At 38.7% G+C, this 26,104-nt stretch overlaps 1 protein-coding gene across 1 annotated transcript in view; it reads left to right on the top strand.

The window, feature by feature from the left end:
- Positions 1 to 18,816, top strand: part of hcn1 (hyperpolarization activated cyclic nucleotide-gated potassium channel 1) — an 87,733-nt gene extending 68,917 nt beyond the window's left edge. Inside the window, exons 7-8 of the mRNA XM_042509368.2 lie at positions 3,846 to 4,010; positions 12,739 to 18,816. Coding sequence (XP_042365302.2) covers positions 3,846 to 4,010; positions 12,739 to 13,880 — 1,307 coding nt within the window. The 3' untranslated portion in view covers positions 13,881 to 18,816. The remainder of the gene's footprint in view (positions 1 to 3,845; positions 4,011 to 12,738) is intronic.
- The last annotated feature ends 7,288 nt before the right edge of the window (positions 18,817 to 26,104 follow it).

The raw sequence follows: 26,104 nt of genomic DNA on the forward strand, positions 1-26,104 counted from the left end.
CATCAGTAAGAGTCAGCCCTTTACAGTAGCCACACAAATCCAAACATTATATAAGTATTTTGAGAGAAATCAGGAGTGTAGCTGCATATTTCTGATGTATAATGTATGTATGAAGAAGCGTTAAAGCAGTGAACGCAGTAAGAGCAGTCTAAAAATACAGACTTTTCCCACTCTCTGTCAGCTAATCGTCAGCGCTCATGTTCTCAAACAATCACTCACAACTGGAGTTCAGTGCAGTCTGACTTAGTGAATTAGCACAGTCTGAGGGTACTATTTTAACAGGGGGAAAATGGAGAAAAAAGGACAAGAAAGTTTAGTGTCCCGCTGTTGTTTATTTCAGTATTTATTCTACTGCTGGTAATATTCACTTTTAGGGTGCTGTGGCCTCCTGAAAACACAATCAAAGCAAAACCAGGTAGAGCAAATTGTCCACCTCACTGATGTTAGTGAGAATAAGCAGATAACAACATGGATGAAATACAAAATCCTCAGTCACCGTCACATTGGACAGTAGTTCCATTCCTGGAAAAAAAGTGCTTAGAAATTAAAAATAATTCTGCAACATAATTCTGAACATGTAAGTAGTTTTCCCTGACCTTTTCTTTTATCCCTTGACATTTTCCCCTAGCTTTTTTAAAAATCATTTTCTTAAACTACTAATTTTATGCAATTTGTGGAACATTTCTTATCACTGCCTTTTACCCATGTTTTTGAATGAAATCCCACCAGTTTGCTCAGAAGTCAAAGGTTTAAAATACTAATGAAAGGAAAGCAAAAAAGTGATGTCGCTCCAGGTTTTAAGGGGTAAAACACAACACATGATTATATGGATTATACATGAATTGTGGTTTATTTTTTGTATCTTTTTGTATGGGGGGTGTCTTTAGGTAAACATATGAACAGTGCATGAGAACAGCCTGCGCCCTGCTCTACCTACCAGCACCACAGCTCACTTGTTATCACCTTCTGAGCTTTCAAGCAACACATGTACCTCTGGATGTAACCACACAGTGCAGCATGCAGCCGTGCGTTTGGGCCCCTCACTATCTGTGTCTGTCTGCTTCTCCAATCTTTGTGAAACTACATTTAAAACGATGGAGGATTTTCTGTCTCTCTGTGAATCTTCCCTTGTTAACAGAGGTACCACTTAAAGGGAGCTTTTCCATCACAACAGTACTAACACCTTCACACCCACAGCTTGAGTGTTGCTCTCACATCTTGTGCACACTCATGGCGTAGCCAAGTCATCACGACAAGTTAACATTTAACGACTTAACGAAGATGGAAGTTGTGCTGTGGGTTGGACAGAAGTGCAAATGTGGGCGGAGGTGGAGCGCTGTCGGTGGGTGAACGGGATTGAACAGAAGCCAAGGGAAGTTGAGACTTAGAAGGCGGGTAATGTTTTACAAGCTTATCAGGGGAAGGAAAAAATGTAGGCTGCTGGGGGATGCGGATAGATAGATTGTGAACTTTCCGCCTCATGTCACTGATTCATGAAAACACTGAGGAGATCAAGCACACCATCACATATCATCTACAGCCGCACACACATTTATTTACAGCTAGCTAAATGAGATAAGGAGATGCAGAGTGGTTTGCACGTCCTTTTCAGGCAGCTAATTTTCCAGCAGCTCTACTGAGATATAGTCTCCTAAAGACACTGTATGAAATCTTATTGACTAATCATTTTGTCATAGAACCTGGATTTTAGCCTGGTGTTATTGACATCATTAGTGAAACATTTCTTTTGGTCATTAACATTTTAGGTCCCAATACTTTAGGCTGAATCAACAGCATGACCTTTTTCTCTCAACATGATTTCTGGTTGCAATCATCGAATTGCTCTTTAAAAGACCTTCGTACTTGAATAGCTATTAGCAGCAATAATAAGTATCCTACAGAGAGAAAATGACTATGAAAATGACTATAAATGACAAAATAATTTTGGCATCACAATCTGAGAGCCAGAGTTTCATCCAAAGTAACAGTCAAAGAGGTGACTAGTTTTTTTTATTATCCTTTGTAGCAGATTAATTTAGACAGACGAACCCGAACAGACCACTATGTGTTTGTGTGGAATTTTGAGAATGACAATCTGTATTGGACAGTAACTAAGTACATTATCATTATTATTATTATTATTATTATTATTATTATTATTATTATTATTATTATACATAAGATAAACTTTGAGATACTACATTTTGTGTTCACTTTTTGTACCTCTGATTAACTACTTTTTGGAGATTTACATAGAAAATATGATAACAATATTAAGAATGAAACCACTGTTAAAGAAGTCCTGAACCTCTCTGGATTTTTCGCCCTTGCAGGAAAGGATTACAGTGGAAACTGCATATATGGATTAAAAAGCTGGGCACAGAATCATTCCTATACAAATGCTGTTTAAATTATTCACTCATGGTAAATAGGTATTCTGCTAACAGTGTCCATTTTTGGTCTTTTTCTTACATGACAACATATGGAAAAACATTTTGAAAATACTATTTTTTTTTACTCCAGCTGGTCACCTTAGGCTGCTGCTGAGATGGGATGAAGAAATTCATGGCCTCTCAGTGAAAAACATAGTCTCCTCGATGCTTATGACAAAATGTCAAAACAACAAAATGCAGCAGCAAAACTGGTGTTCCTCGGGCTAGGTTGTGTTGTCTACTCAAACAGCGAGAAACAGTTATGGCTGCAAGTGATGGAGACAGAAAATGACTGTACACAAAGAAAGCACTTGTGGTTAAGCGGGCCCTTGGAGAGTGAAATTTGAACCACAGTAAGCAATATTAGTGTGTTAGTGAGTATTTGGATCATACACAGTAAAGTACTTAAAATTGATTATAAAATTGTATTAATCTTACTACATCTAAAGAAATATTTCGCCACTGAAAATATGGTGTTTTCATAAAACTGGGCTGTGTGGGAAGATGTGAATACTTTTGAAAGTGGTGCTACATGACCAGAAAAAACAAAAAAAGGACTGTGACATTCGCTTTTGTTCAAGAGGTAGAAAACCTACAACTACCAGAATGCACTGTGACAGAGAGGAAGTACAATCTGTAGTTCGAGCGGCGGCACTAGAGCAAGCAAAAAGCCATATGACATTTTTGACAGGCACACCACGTTGCTTCTAAAATGGAGCGCATTTTACTTTTACATATATTGTCTTGACACAAAGCTGGTTGAAAAGCAGAGTATTCCTTTAATTTTTAGAGGAAAACATAGCAACATGAAAAAAAACACACACACACACACACACACACAAACAGGAAACAAGATGTATGCTATGTTATTATCAGGTGTGAGAAGAGCTGCAGGGTCAAGTGTTTTAATGCATTGGTCTGTTTTTCTAAACACAACACAAAGCTAGTGTTCTCGTCACATCTTTTGCATGTAAGAACCTGCAGAGATTGAACAGGAATACAGGAATCCTAGCTAACCAAACCCCTGTTTAGTCATGCATTACATTTGAGAGCTGATGCAGTGCATTGATGAGGTGATGCAGTAACGCCTGACGGGCTTTCTTTTTGTATTCTTGTAAAGCTGGCTACTGTACTGCATTATGGGACCATTAGCTCTCTGCAGGATGATGAATTATGTTGGTATAATGCAAGTGACAGCAGCACTGATGGGCTTCTCGTTTTATTTACATTCACATTAGCTCCTGCTGCTCTACCTTTTGTACTCAAGGTTCATCTTTATGGTAATCTGTATTGCAATTACTGCAATGATTTCCTTTAATGTTCCTCTGCACTCTCCACTTTTGTTACTGTTTCTTTATGTGTCACATTTTTATGCTCTCACTGTCTGTTCTCCTTTGTGTTGCTGCCTTGCAGAGATCTGTCTGCTCACCAAGGGTAGACGAACTGCGAGCGTGCGTGCAGACACCTACTGTCGACTCTTCTCCCTCTCTGTTGATCATTTCAATGAGGTGCTAGAAGAGTACCCCATGATGCGACGCGCTTTCGAAACCGTCGCCATCGACCGATTGGACCGCATCGGTAAGACCTGCTTACATATAATCCCTGTCCTGTCTGATTGGTCGAATCTCTTGCCTGTCATCGTGCCTTGTTGTCTTGTCTTTATCAGTATTTGTTTGCCTTCTTTCTTCATAAAAGCATTGTGTCTGCCATCTTGTGCTGCATGACCTGTATGCTATTTTTTTTTTTTTGTTTGTTTGTTTTTTGTTGATGTTTTTTTCGTCTCTTTCTTTGTCTCAAATAACATTAAGAAAATTTGTTGTAACCAGCATTAATCCTTCTAAAGAACCAAAGTAGAGTTTTGTGGTTGGATTAACTGGAAGGCAGTGCATGTCGCTGTCCGGGAGGGAGTCAGTTCGCCCCCTCGTTGGCTTGGTGTTGACCCCCCCACTGGATGTCAGCGAGTGGATGGAAGCTAACCTCACATGCATGTGTGTCTGGCCCTCTTTCCACTCATCTGCACTCCTGGGTATGAGCAGCACCCCACCCCATATCAGAGTCCTCAAAAATCAACCTGTAAAAGAAACAAAGAGCAGGGCCAGGTGACATCAGGGAGGCTCTAGATATCCGGTCCATCCATCAGGCAGGACCCTGTATAGTTTCATTCAGCTCCTCATCTACAACGCTTCCTTATTTTCACTGTTTGATTTCTAGAAGAACCTGGCCATGACAGATTATAGCTGAAATAGACTGATAATGTTTCAGACACACTTATATTTGTTAGAGTTTAAAAAAGGGGCACATGTATGGAGTACAAACAGGGCAATAATTGGTTGCATTGACCCTTATGTTGCAAATTCTCCCACTCCTTATCCTTCAGTCTGCTCTCATACTTTGATTGGAACTGAAACACTGATAAATTAAACATGTAGAATATGATAATATGAAAGTGTTTTCTAAAAGGATCATTTTTGTTTAACCTGACTGACTTTGTCTTCGCTTATGTTCTGCTGCATTAGAAATATATTTTTGAAATGATAATTTGCTCCTTTTATCAACATTTTTATATGAATCCGTTTTCATGGACATCTCAGTGTCACATTCAAGGAAAAGATGGATTTATTCAGTATGCCTAAAGTGTATAATGAGGATTATTTTCAGCATGTATTGAGATCTCAGACATAACTGAAGATCTAGTACCTTATCCCCATTTAATAAAAACATAAAATGACAATATGTCAAAACTTGGAAAAGGCAGGTTCAGATTGAAAACACACTAATGTATAAACACACGTAAATAGCACACGTTCAATCCTTACAGTACATTATGGTTTTCTTTTTACTCAGCTACTGTATGCTGTCAGCGAGGCAGTGAGCAAAGATATTTTTGAAAATTCTGACAACAGTTTGACTAATTCATTTCCACCTGTGACACCAAGCAAACACAAAACTTAATTTTTTAATAGCAGACGGATTTTCTCTGATGGGGATGTCAACGGTTAACCATTAACCGGTCAACCGCTGAGAATATTTTTGACCTGTTACATATGTCAGTCGACAAATAGGAACCAGCTAGCTAGCAGAGCTACTCATTTGGCGCTAGTGACATCAGCTAGTGACAGTTTGACCCAACAGCGTTGTTATGGAAACATTGTGCCCACCCTTCCGTCTCACCCAACCTGGTGAGTATGATTTTAAGCCGTTAAACCCCTTTAGCATTGTTGACTATGTCATCACGTTTTTCAGTCAAAAACCTGCATACTCACACGGGTGAGCTGGAGACAGGGAGACCACCTCTACATAGATAGACATTTTAAATGCAGGTGCTAAAGCTCACTGTGGCAATGCAGCACCTGAAAGGCTTTTCTTTTTGTTTGTTTTTCTTTTTAATTAACTGGTTAGTTACTGTTTAATGGGTGTCAGCGTATTGAAAGTCAAATTAAACTAAACTGACATCCCTACCCTCTACGTAAACAAATATTTGCTATTAAGGCGACACATTATCGGTGGTGAAAACATCAATCCTGCTGTTTCATAGAATTCTGCTTTTGGCTTTTGTCACACAGAAATACAAAAATTAATAATCTTTTACTGCTAATCAATCATTATTTTTTCATGTTGGAAGAAGTGGAATTAGTTAAATGAACTACTTGAGAAATGATTTTTATCATTTGTTTTTATGGCTGCCACATGTTCAAGCTAAGCAGCTCATCGTTAAAAACGATAAGACAAACAACAAACTTTTTCCCTGCCGATAACATCAGAAACCATTATATTTGGTGACTTGTTTTCCTTTTACATTAACCAAAACACAATATTACCTGAACTACATAAGTTAAATTGAATTTGCATTATGACAGCGTGCTAATGTCTCATATCAGTGGTTAAAGCTTGAAGTCTGTATCTACTTTTCTATCTGTTATTGTTGTTTTTCTTTGTCATGGCTTTCTATTTGTGTATTACTTTGCCTGACACAGGCACATCGATATTGAATTGCTTTACAACCCGAGTGTTGACTCGACATTGAAATAACATTGTGTCAGGCAAGTCAGCGACGAACAAAAGATTTGGAACAAGACCGCTCTGTTGAGACAACCTTTTCTCCTCAGAATTACGTTCATATGTAAACTGTTTTTGGGGGGGGACAAAATGGTGGCTGGATGACTGCATTTATCTAAATATCTCACAAAAAAAGCAAAATGTTTAAACTAAAGTTCATACCCTGTCTGCAAAAGTTAAAGGGACATACCAAGCCAAAATCAAAAGTACATATTTTTCCTCTTACCTGTAGTGCTGTTTATCAATCTAAAGTGTTTTTCTATGAGTGGTGGAGAAATCGGCTGTAGAGACGTCTGCCTTCTCTTGAATATGACACTCCAGCTCAGGCTCATTCCCAGCCTGTCAGATCTTGATGTTTGATCAGTGGCCTGCGACTTTGAATAGCATTGCACAGAGGCACCCTTAGTGGCGGTATGAAATACACCAAGTGGCAGCACTTTCTGTCGCAGTGACCATATTATAAAGAGCGAGAAAGTGGGGATAGGATTTGTAAAACAAACTCAGGACTTTCATCTGGGAGCCCGCTGTTCGTTTCCTGTGTGAAACCAAAAGTCATTTCAGTTATTTTATTAACAACAAAGTGTGCAAGTATATGTTGCATGCTACACTAGAAGAGATATATATAACGTTAGCAACAAGTATTAGCAACATGATGTTATTATCCATAGTGTTTTTTTTTCTAAACTTATCAATGTACTTTTGTTCCCAAACCTAATGAAGTAAACATAAAACCAAAGTTTTCTTTTAGCTGCATTGTAAGTTTATTTTGAAAAATACTATGCATTTTGCGAGCAGAAACTGTACAGTTCCTGTAAAAACGGAAGTGTATTTTAAAAAGACGCAATGCATGTAACAAGCATAAGTTGGCACACCGTCCCTGGCGTCCTAAACTGCTGGAGGAGGGTACCTAGTGAGTCATATTTTAGATGTAAACATTCATTTCGGCCCCCTCGGCTGAGCTGCAGTGTTAGCTAGCTCCGTGATGCTAGGTGAGTTAGCAGTAGATGCACACTTCCTTCAGTGTGGTGATTCGGTTGGTGGGTGTGGTTCCGTAGAAACAAAATATTCCTACATGAAACTGCTTAAAATAAGGTCTGTGGATTACCTTGAGTAACCAGGTCATGATTTCTGGGAAGAGACATCGCTGTTGAGTCTTTTAAATTTATTTATTTTTGGTATTTTGAGCACCACAAGCCGAATGCCATCTCGTTCCATTATACTGGAGAGAAGTCAGACATCTCTACAGCTGATATCTCCAACACTCAGCAACTCACACCAAAACTATCTAGACTGATTAATAGCACGACAAAAAGGAGGAAAAATATGTATTTTTTGATTTTGGGGTGAACTGTCCCTTTAATATTAAACAAATCTACTAAATGTCCATCATCAGTCTCTATCCAACTGATGCAGGACACAAACGTCCATCTCTTGCTTTTGACTTTTATCTACGTGTACGTCAACACCCACATTTTTCCCCTGTGCTAAACAAACGTCCTCCCACTTCTTCCACATGAACTCAACACAAATAACTAATTGTGAAATAGCTGCATATGAGTGTAATTCACAGGAGACGAGGTTGCGGGTTTTTTTGGACTAGCATTATAAAAATAAAAAAGCTTTCTTTGCCCTGTACTGAAGTCCCATCACAACACACCGAACGCCATTTTGGCCTCAACTGTCCAAATCTACATTTGCCCTTTTTATGAGAGCTACCAGCTGAGATAGGTTTTCACCAAATGTGACAAAACAAAAAGCTGCCCACTCTGACTGACACTCCTCAGAGTGATATAGATTCGATCCATCCTTTCAGACTAACCATGAAGGGGGTTTTGTCTCATACGAGGGAAGATACTTTGTCATGATCCGTGCTGGTTGTATCGTTTCTATATATGAACTGCATTTGGTTACATGCTTGTCTTGCTCTAAAAAGGAAAGAAGAAAAGTAACCATGCTTTGAAACCAATAACGTGTTGCACATTTGACATTATCTTTTATCTATCTAAAAATTATTTGACCAGGAGTCCGTCTTGAGACGAGCACATCTCGTTTTCAAGAGTGTCCTGGCCGACGAGTAGGCATCAGGTAAACACTTTATTCCAATTCCAATATTCGAACAGGGACAAATTGACCTGTAGAGGCTTGCTAAATGGATCCGGTCTCAAAGTCATCCTCCAAGAGTTTGACCTCTTACTGGAGGTTACATTAACTGTTTAATTCCTGCATCAGTGACACATAACTCAAGTCACCCACACCAGTCCTGCAGATGTTTTGATGGACACATTCAAAATGTCAACAACTAAGACAATCAAAGAAACAAAAGATATCTCATTCAGTGTCACATGCTCATGTTTATTTTTCAAGAGTTTTCACAGAATAATTATTAGCGAACACATGCTGAGCTCTATTGGTGTGACATTTATTTTGATTTAATCTTTGAACCCTTTGTTCAAAGTGTATTCACAAACGAAACCATGTCTGCAGATTAGTAAAAACTTTACTAATGCAATGCCACACACTCTTTTTGTTACATGCAGAAATCCCATTTCATTATTTATTCATGTTTTCACCAATAGAAAAACAAAAGTTTGTTTCTGATTGTCTGGCTTGAAATATGAATTCTGTCTTTTGTGTAAATAATTTGGGAAAATATGATAAGCTTTTCTGAAATTCATCAAAAGTCTTTGACTGTATTTCGACTCAGAGCTGCAGTAATGTCATGTTAACTACATGTGCTGAGCAAAAGTTTATTTAATCCTCAAGGAATCATTTTCTCACACACATTTTCATTAGTTATTCTTTCTAAAATAATTATTAAAATATCCCTTTAAAGAAACTGGAGACAAAAACATTTCCTGCAGTGACTCATAAAATAAAATAAACCACTTTTTTTTTTTTCTTTTTTTTTTTTTTTACAAATTATTGGTGAAATTACTTTTAAAAAATTGCATTGTGAGTCAGAATGAAAAAAATGTGTCTCTGTAAAGCCTTGAATGCATCTCTGTAATCTCAAAATTTGTGTATTTTATTTTAAACAAATACAGCCTTCATTATTTATATGATGTTTGTGAAAATTATGATGTTTGTGTTTTGCTTGTTTGTTTCTTTCTTTGTTTGTTTGGTGTGTTAGTTGGCTTTTAGACTGTTTTATAACGGTTATGTTTTTGATGTCAGATATGGGTTAATTAATGTATTATATTCAATTTTATTTTTAATTATATTGTTTGGTGAAGTTTCTATATTAAACTAATCTTACTGGTTCTATTGTGCCAGTAAAGAGAAATAAGTTACACAGTAACGTAATAATGTTATTTTGGTGATTTGACCCATAGCTGATCAATTTTTATTTCAAATTCACAAGTTTTGTATGTAAAACAATGAAGCATTTCTTTACCCATAAGTGGTGTTTACATTTTGTTTATGTTTTTGTTTGTTTGTTTGTTTTCATTTTGATTGTAAGAGATAACTTTTTTTACAATCTTCTCATAATGTTTCAAAGTTAGCTTATAGGTCAGGTAAAATGTATGCTGCAGACATGTTCAGAAAGTTCTACTTCATTAGAAAATCAGTCCAGAATATTGAGAACCAAAAATACTGCTGATAAAGTACAAGGCAAAGTTGAAAGTATGGAGGACGAAAAATGACTTAAGTAAATACATAAATATATGAATAAAAACAGGAAATAAATAAATGTATAAAATAAATACAGGAATAAAAAAATAAAATGTGAAATAAATAAAGAATAAATGAATAAAAATTGATAATCAAACAGGACATATAAAATATCTTAGATTTATTTCTACACTTCTACAAATGCATTTATTTATTTACATTTACATTTATACTAAATTAAGAAGGTGGCCCTACTTTTTTAAGCATTTATGTATTTATTTCAGCATTTATTATTCATTTATTCTTTTATTTATTATGTTTTATTCACATGCTTATTTATTTCCATATTCATGTATTTATTCTTGTATTTATTAATTTTTATACATTTATTTATCTATTGATACTTTGGTCACTTTTCGGCCTCCATAATAAATGGTCTGTTTATCAAGAGATCCCTTTGTAGAGATTTTCACTGTAAGAAAAAAAAATTAATGATCAGAGCAGGCCAGTGTTTTTATAAGAAAAGGGTGTGTGTTACAGCAAAAATCAAACTCACACATCACTGTAAAAGTGTGTGTGTGTACAGTATTACACAGAGGGACATTTACTGAGATATAGTTTAAGTAATATTGTATTTTTCAAGGTCAGTCTTCAGCTCTGTGCTGCTGAAGATTAAATTCATAAAAGTTTATCTTGACTTTAAATTGTTACAGTACATACATACATATTCTACCAATGTGCAATAGACTTTCACAACCATTCAGATAATTTTTTGTTGTTGTTGTAGCCATAATGTAGCATGGAAAATCACAGCTTTGTAGGAGAGGATGTGACGTGGACTGATTTGCTTCTTAAAATAACTTAAATGTGATTGTATATACATATCTCTAAAGGTCTGTTATAGTATTTGGTAAGTGTCTACTTATCTTTTGCACATACTTAACTGAAAGAGAAGAAAAGAGGATAAAATGTCAAAGGGAGATTAGAGGAGGAGAGAAATAAGAAAAGGCCAGGAGGGCAGCGGGAACAGCAAATCCTAAGAATACCCCTGTGTCTAACACTGAGATCCTCACAGGCTATATTTGGAGGAATAATAAATATGTGTTGTCCTTCCGATCTACAGAGTTTGACCCTGTCACCTTTAAAAATGCAATCAAAACAGCATTGTAAGTTAACTGTAGTCTCATAGTACATGCGTGGTGCTAGCAATAGCTCTGAACCCGACCCTGTAGTGACTGTTGCAGTCGAGATGGCTGCAAAACGTAACATCAATCCTGTCTTATAGCTGAATGCACGGCTTGTTGGCAGCCTTGAGAGGAGAAAGCCATCCAGAAAACGCTGCTCAACTGTAAATTTGCTGCAGAACTCTTCTGCCCTCAAGGACGAGGCTTAATGATTGATTGACTGTGGCTAAAGCCTTCAGCGCACTTAAAGTCAACTCTGTCTTCTTTACGGACAAGTAACGCTTCACAGCCTGTCGATAGACGAGGTCAGCGGTAATTACAGGAAACACATCCTCTAGATAGATTTGGACGCAGTCATTCAAAGTAAAGATGTTAAATAGATGAAATTCTGCGTTATTATTATTACGGTCAAATGTGGCTGTTCTTTCTACAAAAGACCAGTTTCAAGAACATATATCATGCTTGTAGTACCACTCAGCATTTTACCACAGTTTTGCTCCCAAAGCCACAGAAACGGTCGGTGTTTAAAGAAGCCATCTGTCAAGCTTTTATTATCAAGAGCTATGACTTGTGACAGGCCGGGAAAGATTTACAGGCCTGTGGGCTCAAAATGCCCTTTAAAAGGCAGAAATAAAGCATCTTTTAAAGCAATTCACTGTTTTGAAGAAAAGCGTATTTAATTTTGCAGACAAATGAATTCTAAAGTATATTTTATCACGAAAATCTCGAGAGAATTCAATGCAGATTTGAATGATAAAGATAACAGCATTCTGTGGTAAAATGAGTTTACATAAAGGTTTTTAATGTATAGTTATACTCACAATCTGTACCCACTGTAGTAGTGTGTTAGGAATACATCTTTATCTCTTTCTTTGCTTGTTTTAATTGTTACCCTGTTTATAGATTTAATAATTGTCCTTGTGGTGTGTTTGAGCAGAGCTGTTTTTGTGATTTAAGAAGTGTTGTGGCTTTTAAATTGATTCTTAGAGTGTAGACTTTTTTTTTGTCTTTTCTTTGACAAAAGCTGTCCAGTAATGTGACGTGTGGGTACAACTCATCTTCTGTGTCTCATTGTCCACATCAGCACCCTCACTGTCGACGCTACAACGTCACACTTTCAGTAATCTTTGTCTCCTTATGTGTCCTCCACACCTCTCAGACTGAATATTTCCCATAGTCATTACCATTCAGTGTCCTTCACAATTTATATTCAATATGACAAACATGAGTGGACGTGAAAGGATGCAGCTTGTAAGAGATGAAATTAGGGATTTGTTAAATTTCGTGGAATCAAGAGGATGAAGCTCCTCTGTTGATTTTGCGGTGACAAAAGGTTTTTCCTTCTAAAACATACAAGCTGCATCTTTATTATTCCTGCCCTCTTCCTGTGGTTCAGGACTACCAAAGTTTGCCATGGCTGTATGTGCTCACCTCTCCTGACTGCACCCCAACAGGGAAGAAGAACTCATTGCTGCTGCAGAAGTTCCAGAAGGATCTGAACGCCGGCGTTTTCAACACGCAGGAGAACGAGATATTGAAGCAGATTATCCGTCAGGACCGGGAGATGGTGATGATGGTGGACCGCAAGCAGTCAGTCACCGGGATGAACTCAACACCAATGTCAGGAAACTCCATCATTAACTCGCCTGCCCAACCTCCTTTCCCCACTGCCTTCAGCACCAATCAGCTCCAGCAGTCCTCTGTCCCCATGACCTACAGTGCTTCAGCTATTGCCAATGCCTCTGCTGCCCGCATGCTGCCAGCCGCCGCCGCCGCCGCCGCTGCAGCGCAGGGGGTTTACCCCGCCCCCAGTCTTTCCCACGGCAACCTCAATTCCTCCTTAGTCAACCCACAGACCCCGCTCCAGCAGCAAGGAGCGATCATGTCACCCTGCTCCTTCACGGCTGCTATGTGCAGTCCACCAGTGCAGACCCCTCTGGCTAGCCGGAGCTTCCAGTACGGCTCACGCACAGCCTCCCAGCTGTCACTTATCCAGCAGCCAATGGCTCAACCATCTCTACCCACACAGCCGCCGCTCGCCCAGCAGCCTGCTGTGTCAACTGCAGCCTCTGCAGCCGCAGCCTCTGCAGCCGCAGCTTCTGCAGCCGCAGCCTCTGCAGCACAGCAGCAGCAGCAGCCCTCACCTCAGCAGCAGCAGGTCCCCTCGCCTCAGCGGGGAGACATCCACAAGAGCACACAGGCTCTGCAGTCGGGAAGCTTGAGTCGAGATGTCAGACATTTATCGGCCTCCCAACCATCACTGCCACATGACACATCTCTGGGGCCCAGAGTGCACCCAGCCTCAGGAGACTCTCTGGCCTCCATTGTGCCACCGACGGCGGCGGCGATCCAGGGAATGAATCTGCAGAGCGGCATCCGCACCACAGTGCCCCAGCGTGTCAATTTATTCCGGCAGATGTCGTCAGGAGCCTTGCCCCCGGTGCGCTCGGCCGCAGCGGCAGCAGCAGCAGCGGCGGTGGCAGCAGCGTCATCATCCTCGACCCAGCACAGGGAATCCCCCGGATCTAGGAGAGATTCTGTCCTGAGCAGTACGGAGACTGAGCAAGACAAAATGCGTTTTGCATCAAATTTATGATCCCATTTTTCCCTTTTCATTTTTTAAACTAAAATATGTTTCAATTCATTTTTAAAAATGGAGATACAACAAAAGAGATAAAGATGAGGAACTTCAGCATTTTTTGTTTCTCTCCAATTTTCTTCTAAAATAACCTCATAGAAATCCTGTACATACAAGCCCTTGTATTATATTTTAGACACATTGTCTCCCTAAACTTAAGAATGTATATTATACAGATACATCTCTCTTTTCTTTGACGCCATATATATATATGTATGTGTGTGTGTGTGTGTGTGTGTGTGTGTGTGTGTGTGGTGTGTGTGTGTGTGTGTATATATATATATATATATATATATACATATATATATATATGTGTGTGTGTGTGTGTGTATATATATATAGATATATATATATACAGCTGTATGTATGGGTGTGTGAGAGGGTGCGTGCATGTGACTGTGTGTGTAAAATCCAACTAAAATATTTGGCAATGGCAATTTAAAAGCTGTAGTATAAACATGAGTCTTCCTTTCAAAGAAATATTAAGAATTATATACAATGTATGAAGTTTTTTTTTAATTTATTTCTTTTCTGTTTGCTTTTTGTTTTGTTTTTTTAAGCTGGAATGCATTGTGAATTCTGACAATGACTCATATTTCTTTTTTTTTTTTGTTTGTTTTTACCACTGAGAAAGAGAAAAATTGTCCTCTCCTATTAAGCAGCTTTAGGCACCACTGTGGAATTATACATGCAAGCAACTCTGACAAATAATCTCAAAAAGCACACACTCCTGAAATGAATCTCACACCAGTTTCCTGAATCCTCATTTCAGACACAAACACAGATACTGTAACTAAGTGTTATGTTGCTCTCCGCAACAAAAAATACAGTATGCTGAGCCACTATATCCCCACAGCGGCTCACATACAAACCATGACAGTGTTATGGGTCCAAAGGGAATAGATAATAGAAATGCTGCTTTCTTTGTTTTGTTTTTGTTTTTTCTTTCCGAGGAGAATGGAGTGTGGAGCAAGATATGGATGGATGCTATTGTTTTCTATTTCTAATTTCAGATGGCTGAGATGTTACGTAATGTTGCTTAAAAATTCTGTGTATATTTATAATATTTATAAACTAAAGATTATCACCATTATGCAATAGACTGTGACATAAAGATTACCTATATGTGTGCTGTAAATAGTTTTGTAGATCTAGTATTTACAGATACTGTGTGGTGCATTCTCTATCATAACAATGTCTTACTTCTATCAGGAACCTGGATATCATCTATACGCGAAAAAGGTTTAGTGACAAATTGCATATGTTTCATACGAGATGAGCAAACCTTAATGCAATAGCTAGCACTGCGTGATGCTGGGAAATGTCTGATCGGAGGACATTCAAGAAAATCTCTCTCTCTCTCCGTTTCTGTATACCGTTCCTAGGTCTGGTGTCGTTTTTCATTTCACGTCATTATATTTGCAGACGATACACAAATTTATTTCAGTCATCCTATCATAGGTAAATGTGTCTTTTCTAATCACCTCATTTCCCAAAAACTACCGAGGATCATTTAAGGTTGATTCTTTGGTTTACACTCAAATGGATTCAGTCCCTCCAGGAATTCGTGGGTTTTGGGGGCATCGCTGCATCCTGAAATGCCTGATTTTAAGGCAGCTTTTAAAAAAAAAAAATTACAATGCACGTTGCAGTGTTTTCAGGTGTTTTTATTTCTTTTTGTCAGTGTAATTGCAGGGGCAATTACGGCTACCATTCATCACAGCGCTTCTCCCAACAATCCAAACCGACACCAAAAATGCTTGACCCATTGATAATCGTTTGGTGTTAAAGCGATGCTAACACTTAGCACAGTCTCTTTACATGTGTAACGTCCAGAAGCGGAACTCACACTCCTGCAGCAAGAACACAGAGATCACACTATACGGCCGCAGTCCCACCTTTATACCACCCTTTCATTTTTCATTTTTGGTTCACACGGGACCAAACGTGCATCATTCTGCTTCTATGTGTGATTATAAACTGCATCACAGCATCCCGCGATCAAAAAGAGCGTGACGGCGTAACATTTAACACACGAGCATCCGCCTCTCGAGTGGCATCTAATATACACAACGACAGCACTTTCTATACAATAACAAAGGCGTAACATGTCAGACACAATCAGTTAACTTCTCTATTTTATGGCGGCTGATCTCGTGCTCTGCTCGGAGAGCTTCTTAATCTCATTGTTTTCCCAGTTTGCACACATTGTGGCCACTGTTCTTCCTCTTTGAGTTAGCTGTTAATTGCTACAGCTTCTTTTTAAACCTCCCACGGTGGGTCGCACACATCAACTCATTGTTAAAATGTCACACCTGTGCTGCCCGTGGTCCTTTTTTTCCAGCTTTCTGTCTCACACAGACCTCATTATGGCACTGCTACCATTGCTGTCCATTCCCAGCTCAAAGGTGAGGCCACTCTGTCCCCCCTTTCCGCAGTCGGATGTTATATACGGAGCGGCGAGGCAGCATTATGGCTTGATATTCCCACCTTGAAAAGGCGATGTAAATGCGGCTATAGAGAAAGTGGGACAAGGAGAAGCGGAGTGAATCAATACACTGCGTGCAGCTGTACAGTGAAATTAGATTTTACCTGTTTTAATAGTAAAATTTGCAATACAGTTCAGTGATTGGACGCAGGATTCATGGGGATTTGCTGAATTTGCATTAATTGGTGTGATTGCAACATCCTGGAGGGACTGATCATTTTTAAAATCTATCATTTAAATATGGGAATATGGCCTACGTTTTTTTTCATCAGACCCTTTTTTTTCTTTCCAAATGCTTCTTGAGTATAACTGTACCGTACGCTGTCATATCACAATTACTGTAGCTGAAGAGCCCAGCACGACATTTTCAACTCACGTTTTAGGTTCAGGTATCCAGGCGCTCAGGTGTGAAGGTGGGGACACTTTCAGAGAGGTTTATTTGTGCTGCTGCAAGTCGGATGAAGAATTGCTGGTTTGCATTAAGGTTTCTGTCTCATGTAAATCCATTCTGTGGGCTCAGGCACTCTAAACTGACCTGGACTGATGTTAAGGCAGGAAAGCAAGGTCAAGCCAGAATATTGTGACTCTGTCAAAAAGGGTAAGAGCTTTGTCGAATATTTTAATCTTACGGTAATAAAAGTATTTGATGACTCAACTAAACTAAGCCTGCCATCACGGCTAATAGGCCATTTCCCTGCACATACAGCAGACCTGTGCACGAGGCCTTCATACGGCGAGTCGAACCTGACAAAGCGCTTTGCCGCAAGTCGTGCGGAGTCATCGTTTTCGCGGCACCGAAACATCCCATCAGTTCAAAGTGACTAAGCCCTCCACGATGCCGTTTTAAAAAGATTACAAGTCTCCGCTACAGATTGTGTCGATAGTGTACCAATACAGTCAACCCACCAAATGTCATGAAAGCATGCACTGTCACAAATACTTAAAAAGATACTATCTCAAAAATGTTGACGTTAAATGTAATGTTAGATTATGTTTTGTTCATTGTCTGTCTGCCTAGACGTTTCTCTGTGTGTGAACAGAAGCATTGACTTTTTCACATGGACATTCTTAAGTATTTGTGCCTAAACTATAGCCATGTTCCATCCTTTGTTATGAGTGTGAGCTCGGTGCGTATGGGGGTGGGGGTGGGGTGGGGGGTGGGGCACTTCTGCACACAACTGCGCATTCATTCTTACTATACTCTATGTGTTCTATGTCTCAGTGTTTTTAGACAGGAAGGGAGTACGCGACGATGGCCAAATGTCTCAACTTTATCCAATTGGTATCTTTACTTGCAATGTGAACTTCTAGAGGCAGGTTGTTTTTTTTTTTTTTTTAACATTCTCGGTCAAGCTATATAGAATATTTAAAGAGGTCATGTACAGTTTAAAAAAATAAAAGGAAAAAGTGCAATCTTTAGCAGTAATATCATGCTCAGTGAGACATTGTGTAAAATTGGAGCACCTTTATACCTTTCTTTGTAGCTAGCCACTGATGTTTGGGTTGAATATTGATGTGTGGACAGAAACTGGCCAAAGCGAAACATTCATTGTCTTTGTTTTTGAATTGCACTTTCTGATTTAATAATAAATAAAAGAGGAAAGGTACAGATTCTTTCAGCTAGGTTAGATGTTGAAGGAGTTGGTTAGGGAGCAACATCCCTGAGAAGCTGCGCTGCCCTGATCCTGCAGGAGGGATGTTCTGTTTGCAACGAAGAGCGCTTAATCGTGAATATGCCATAGTGTATAGGAACTAGTACACAGTCAAGATGGATAGCAGCAGCACTGTTGCTTTGTGCTGTTTTTGATACTTGCCTTTGGAGGGAGAGCTTCCCAACTATGTGCTTTTTTCACTATCACAACTAACATACTGGAATGGGCATTAATGGTGATGTACAACACAAACTAACGAGCTTACATATTAGCAGTATAGAGACTCAACAAACCAGCACATATATTTGTATATTTCTTTTTGTTTGTTGTTTTGTTGGTTTGAGAAGAAGAAAAACAAGAAGAGATGCAAAAAGGAACTGAGAATAATAACAACGCCCAGCGAGGACAAACCAAATGTTTATTTGGTTTGGATGACCACAGGTTTCATATGTTTACTGATGATATGCGCAGTGGAGAGAGGGGCGGAAGCTACGGCGAGCTGCTCGGTCCCCTTAAACGCCACTCACATGGTCATTGTTCAGCTCATTTCTGTAATCCAAGGCTTAGAGAAAAACTGTCAGTTGGTTACTTGATACAGACGAAAGAAAGGTAAATGTAAACTTTCTTACAACAATATGCAGACAAACAGTGTTTGTCAAAAAATCTTTTTGATTTTTTTTTGTTTATTTTGTTTGTAAATAATAAACCTTTAAAATATAGAAAATAAAAGACATATTGTCATTTAAAAACGAGAGTGTGTGTCGTTCTATTGTCGGTGTCAACAGTGTGCGTTGTGCAGACTCGGACTTGGACTTGAGTCAGACTTGTCACAAATTTGATGACCTGACATAATCAGAAAAGACTGGCAACTCGACTTGGACTTCAACAACAATGACTCGTGATGTCACTTAGACTTGAGCTTTTTGACTTGAAAATACTTGTTGCCTTTCCTCAAGCCCCCAGATTAAGAAGTATGTTGTTTATTTGTGCCAAGAATGAATTGATTTCACCTCTTTCACTGAATCAACAAACAACAAACAAATTCATGCAATACACGACCAGCAGGTCGACACGTAATTCCCCAGATCTGCTTTAAACTGCTCCAACGGCGTCCAGTCAAGTCTCAGGACAAGAACTAACTTAACATTACTGAGCTCTAGCTGGAAGAAAATTCAATACAAAAAAGATTTTGTTAATGTGGATGTCAGCAAAAAACGAATTACAGTGTGCAAAATGTGCGGGTTGAAAATTAAGAGACACAACAGCTTCCAGCTCATTCAACTGAGCCATTAATGATAAAGATGGACGATGCGTTTCCGCTTCCGCTTGTACAAAAATGACACCAAAATATCCCGGATACCGTCACTGCCATCCTGCCACGGTGATGTCGTTCTGAGCCACAGCCTGCACAGTAGCGACCTCACACACTATTTCCTGCACATACACTCGTCTGAGCGTTCTGTTAGCGCGCAGCTGTCAATCATGCATCAAATCTACTTCCACAAACACCAGCTTGATAAGATTTATCTAAATGACAGAAACCATATTTGGAAAAACAAATGTATTTGACATACATGACGGTTTTTAGTTTGGCCCATGTCTCACCCACGAACATGAAGGGGGGGCGGAGACTATGACCTGTACTGCAGCCGGTCGCCAGGGGGGTGATCGGGGTGATTTGGCTACACTTTTTAGGAGCTGTCGTGTCATCCATTTTTCTTATACAGCCTATGCTATGAGCTAATGATGACTTGTTTTGACAAATAAATACAAAATTTAAAAAGCGCTCGTGATTTTTATAAACTTAAATTTAAGACCTGGGACTTGTCAGTCTTGACTGGTGATTTGACTGCAAAGACTTGCAACTTAATTCAAAACAGTGACCTGGTCTCACCTCGTGTGATGCAGACAGGCGCTTTTACTCATTTACAATTTAATGGAGGGAGAAAGAGGAGAAATGCTCTGAGAGATGCAGCGGTGATGGAGAGGGTCGTAGAGTATTCAGAAATAGTGTCTGTCAGCAGTTACAGCTGAGGTGAAAAATCGCTCCATGTGGCCACCAGGGATTTCCATTCATTACCCACAAATCCAGTTATCAGTCCTAAAGTCATCATACAAAAGAGATTTCTCTGCATGACTGTGTATTCATAGATGGGAGCAGTTACTGAATGCTAATGTTGTTTTTATACATAAAAAAAGCAGAACCTTGCTCTTATTAAAGCCGCAGTGTTTTGTTTTTTTTATTGCATGTTCAATAGAACTACAACAATAAGTCAATTATCTGATTATTCATATGACAGAAAATTAATCTGCAACTATCTTGAGAATTGTCTTAGCCATTTTTTAACCCCAAATGTCAAACATTTGCTGGTTCTAACCTCTCAAATATCTGAATTTGCTGATTTTCTTTGTCGTGTTAGTTAGTAAACTGAATATATTTGAGTTTTCTGCTGTTAGTTGGACAAAACAAAACATTTCCAGATGTCACCTTTGACTCTGGTAAAATATAATGATCATTTTTTCACTACATCTGACATTTCAAAGGACTGATTAATCATTTGACCAAATAATTTTAAAATTAATCGCAAAAAAATAAATAAAAAAATTACTTGCGCCCCAGTGTTCAATACTGTACATTGACAAATAATTGCCAGCAAATTTTATCACTGTTAATTAAATCTCCAAATGAACTCTGAGTTCTGTTCGCCTCTTCCCTCCCAATTTAAAACTGAGCGCGGCTCAAATTGCAGAGGTGGTTTGCGGTTACCTTTTGAAAGCCGGGCTCACGAGGGTTACAGCAGGGTGACACACGCTTCAGCTGATCTGCAGCTCCGTTATTAGACACACTGCCCTCAATTAGACATTTATGCTTCATTAAACCTGAGTAACTGTATTCAGAGGGAAATTAATTTTTTAGCATGTGTTCATATGACTTAGGATGCAACCAAAGTTTGTTTAACAAAGCCATCGCTACAGGAGTATTGATTCCAGAGCCATCACATTCACAGTCATGTAACATTAATAGATACTGATGATTTATATAAAAACATATATTGTTCTATGTGCTGTTTCTAGGCTGAAAAGAAGCAATTATTTGGTGCATTTTTTGGTCTACGTGCTTCATTTGCCCAGCTGATAATAATTCCATATGGTTTGACAAATAATCTTAAATGAAGACCTCCAAACCCAAATGATCATTTGTATATCAGTTGCTCACCTCGTGTTATCTTGAATTTTTCACATTTTCTCCTCAAATTCAAGATAACACAAGCAAAGAATACAAAAACAGGGAGAATTCTTGATGATTGAAGTCATAGGGGTCCATGTTTAACAACAGCAAAACTATATTTAAACATCCATTTACAAATTCTCACACAGCTCATGCAGTATAACCTAAGTCTCATTTATCCACTCGTATACTCAGTACTTCCCAAACACCGATCCTTTCTGATGGGTAAAGTTTATTAAATCAATCTATGCTCTCTTCAAAGCCAGGCTCCATTGACAAAAACAATCAATTTACTAGCTTAGAAAACAAACATAACTTTCAATATCATTTTATAATCTTCATCAATATAGTTTCCTTATTTGTCATCACTGACTGAAGCATGAAACTTACATTTTGTACTTCTTAATGAATGCTTCTCTGTTGAAAGATTATCTCATGGCTCTGATGGGATGTGATTGAAAGCTCTGGAAAAAAAAGACCTTTCTAAATCTGTGTTACTGTTCTGCGAATGATGGGGCTCTACAAGGAACAAAGCACATCCATTCATCTTCCATTCAGCGGGTAAAACTGTTCAACTTGTGTTTAATTATAGAGATAGCTCGGCTTAATGGGATGAATGAATGGCCTGATTAGCATGCTTAAACACTGGTAATGGAACTACAGCCAACATTATTACCCCCTATGACAAAAATAACAACCTGACCCAGAGTCTGTTTTTGTTTTTGAGACATGATTTTTTAATGTCTACCAAATACCTACTGTTACGTAACATTCTCCTCATAGTTCCCCCCTCTTGTTATTTCTGCATCTGTCCTTCATTTTTTGTGAACACTGAGGACGGTACTGTAATTAAACTGTAGGCCTACTTTATGTGCACACAGTTTGACTATATGACTGTACTCATCCCTGTACCCAAGGCTGGGCAATACATCCACGTTATATGGATACTGTGACATTAGACAAAGTGTTGTCTTTTCCTGATTTTAAAAGCTGCGTTACAGTAAACTGATGTGATTTTCTGAACGCTCAGCCCTACCTGTGCTGAATGACCTCTTAGTGTGCATGAGTAAGTAGTTCATGCTGTTCTTCACTTTCAGTTTTGCCAGAATCAAGATTTGTTATATCTCCCATAATGTCACCCATTGTGGAAAAACTTCCTTGCAACTTCATATAATAGCCACTATTACTTTTATCTTACAGTGGCAAACAACAGAGATTAGACTCAAAGGCATGGCTTACAGACGAGGTATTAAAGTTACAGTCTTTACTTTAAGTGCGTAGAGTTTGCAGGTATCAGTCCAAAAGTATAGGCAAAGGCAACCCAAAAATTTAACATTAGGGGACACACATATGGCTGGGGGTGCTCTGCCATGGATTTTTATGCACCAGTTTGTGCCTTTTCTACCTCAAAGTTTTGTCAAGACAAAGTTTTTGGCTACTTTCATGTTTTATTGGAGGAGACAAACTAAAATGTTGTAAACACTGAGGCAGACATGCCTCTTGTGTCCCACCCTGAAATGTCGGCCTAAGGCTGATGAGGAACAGTGAAGTTGAAATAGCACCAACAAAGGGAATCACACAGACTAAATAGACAAGGGAGGCAGGTAATGAGGGACAGGTGGACATTATCAAGAGGGCAGGGAGTGAAGTAGCATGAGCTGGCATAATGACGAGGATTGTGAAATGAGAGACAAAGGTAAGTACCAAAACAAAACAGGATTTTTTATTTATTTTTTTTAATGGAGACAAAAAACATATCCTTAATCTCTGGACCAGGATGTACCAATGTTAATACTTTTTCTTTAGTAATCAATACTACAATAAAAACTGGAGCTTCCAAAAATTGTTAGGACTATTTAAAAACACAAATTGGTGCACAAAATCTCACCAGAATGCCGGAAATTATGTGTAAGGTAATGGCATATGTGTTCCTCCCAGTTTTGAAACAAATCGTACGTCTTTGACCGCTGACGTACCGACAGTTTATGGCATTTGTGAGCTGGCTGAGGCTGATTATGATTTGTGATATTGGGCTTTGTAGATCAGATTGAAAGTGAATTGAAATTACTATTTGCACAGCCATTTGGGACATGCTTTGTGATTGGGCTTTGACTTTATTAACCTGTAAAGCACTTTGGGTGGCATGTGGGTATGAAATATGTCATATAAATGAGTTTGCCTTGCATTGCTTTGCAACAGAGGGGGTTGCGAGGTTGGGAGAGCGCTCTAAAATGATACCTCGCTCAGGGCACCAAAATCCAGGACCAACACAAGTTTTCCAAGTTAAACCGAGGGGAAGAGAGAAGAGCCGAACAGGGTGAGTGAAGTCCATAACTCACTTTATTTTATTGGTTTAAACCACAACAAGCTGATATCTAGTTGCAGGTCATGACCTTCAATCAGGACATAGTTGTCAAAGTAATTTGTAATCATTTCCACCAGTCATTTTCATGTGTTTGCTACCTTTATATTTATTTTATTCAAGAAAATTAAAGCAGCCAGCTGTGCGCTCAACAGAAACTAAAACTTTTACTCATTAACTGCAGTACAGTCATGTTTGTTTCTTGCACCACCATGCAGTCCATGGCCTGTTCAGGTTCTTTCCAGGGAACTGTGGTCTCCAAACAGGTTGTTATGAATGCATTAGTAGGTCTTAACTCCCAGGGTGCACCTGTCAACATCATTAAAACAAGAAGTCCCTCATCCCAGCATCCCTTCATCTGTCACTCCCGTCATACATTGTTGCCTAGTTGCCCTCTCATAGACGCCTCCACGTATACAGTAGGGATTAGCGAGGTTATCTCCTTTGAAATAAGACTAAAATAGGGTTACAGGCTTAAGCTTGACCCTCACTGATCCAGCAGTAACTCAAGGTTGACAAATGTGCTTGAGTGAAGGCATTATATTTGTGGAAAATATTATTATCATTAATATGTAAAGTCTCTAAAATCCCCAGTTTTTAAATTACCATTAAAAGAAACAACCCAACACATGGGACATGTCTGTAATAGGCTCCTGAAGCTGCTACCTGTCCATGTAAGAAGGAAAAAAGTAAAAACCTTTCCATAATTTAAACAGTATAAAGCATTTCTACTCACTGCCACAACAACACACTCCCTGCCTTTATTCTTTCTCCCTAAATTTCATTGAACACATTTAATTGGTTTTAACTTACTTCAAGTCCAAGGGTTAAGGGTTAGTGAGGGGTCACTGGAGCCACTCCATCCAGTGGTAGATTAATCAGGATTAGTACGGGACGGGTTAAGAGGTCAACTCTAAACTTAGTTTTGGGTTTTAGCTATTTTTGTAAGCCAGCTACTGCAGCTATGGCAAAAATAGCAAAACACACCGAGCAAAATGCAACTCATCTATGAACATTTTGTGGCGGATTAGGGGCCGCACACGTGAACAGGATAAAAAACGATGACAGTTTTTCCTTGACAAGGACAGTTCACAATCAGGCCAAAACTGAAAAAATGCTGGCCAACATTCACAAATTATTACCAAGATGTATCTAAATTTTAAAAGAAAAATCAATTGTTACACAATGGAAAACAGTAATACAACCCCCCACCCATCTCCAGCTATTGGTATGAATTTAAACCTTAATTTGTACTATATGCCCATGCTATTAGCTGATACATTAATATAATATGTGCCCAAAAGGCAGCCATATCCCAGCATGCTTCGAACTCTTTCCTCCATAGATGATGTTACCCAGATTCATTAAAGTGTGTCGATGCAATTGAGAAAAACCAAGAGCATACAAAAATTGTTCTCTAATTCAGAAACTCAAAATATGTATTAACATTTTTACAGATTTTGTTGCAGATTTTAGTTTTGTTGAAACCCTGGTGCTATTCTGGGGGTTAGACTTTGCAGGGTAAGCTTTAGGAATATGTTGTTTCAAAATTAGGACTCAGAATTTTATTTTATTTTTTCACTCATTGGGCGAGAAAATAACCCCTTATACTCTCCTTTTAGACCTCATGTCCCAATCACTCTTCCATTACTTGGACATCACGTTTTGACTGTTTCCAGACCTGTTTTATTTCCACCCTTACGTTACCAGAGAAGGAGCCATAATGCGTGTTAGTTTCATGTTTCTGTGCTGAAATATAGTCTGTCAGACACATTTCGAGGTCCCTGTGTGATAACATTTGTGTGGCAGTTGTGTGATGTTTTAATTTCGCCATCACGTTTAAAGAACATGTGCTTTAACCTTGGTATGACCACTAAAATGACTTACAACTAAATTTGCTTGTCCTTTAGAATGATGTTATCCGACACTGCAGATTCAATTATTTAGGATTGCACATCAAAGCATTTTATTTGACCTGCAGCACCGGGGTCAACAAACATGTATGTTAAATTATACCAAGGACGGTATGATAGAGAAGAGCTGTAGAGTCACATTGGAATAAAAAATGCACTGTGGGGAGTTCTGCTGAGAAATAATGGACATCGTTTCTAATGGATCTGTAGAACAAATAACTGATGATTTATATGGCAACAGTTTACCATTTATCAAAGGCTTAATGAGCTACTCTGCTTACCCCACACCAAGGACTTTAATGAGTTCGGTGGCATCTCTGTGCCGTGCTCTAAGACAACTGGTCCAGCCACTGTGTCCAGATTTCTCTTTGGTCATTGGTTCAGGGTTCACACATAAGATAAATTACCACATATTCAGTTATTATTTTGCAAAATGTAAACTACATGTTGGCTTAGAGCACAATAAATAAAACATATTGCAAGAATAAAGTATAATATTTAAAAATTTGTGTAGCACTGCAACCCTAAAACTGCATAT

The sequence above is a fragment of the Plectropomus leopardus genome, chromosome 20 (assembly GCF_026936395.1).
Source record: "Plectropomus leopardus strain MGB_pleo_1.0 chromosome 20, ASM2693639v1, whole genome shotgun sequence".
In the NCBI taxonomy this organism is placed as follows: Eukaryota; Metazoa; Chordata; class Actinopteri; order Perciformes; family Serranidae; genus Plectropomus; species Plectropomus leopardus.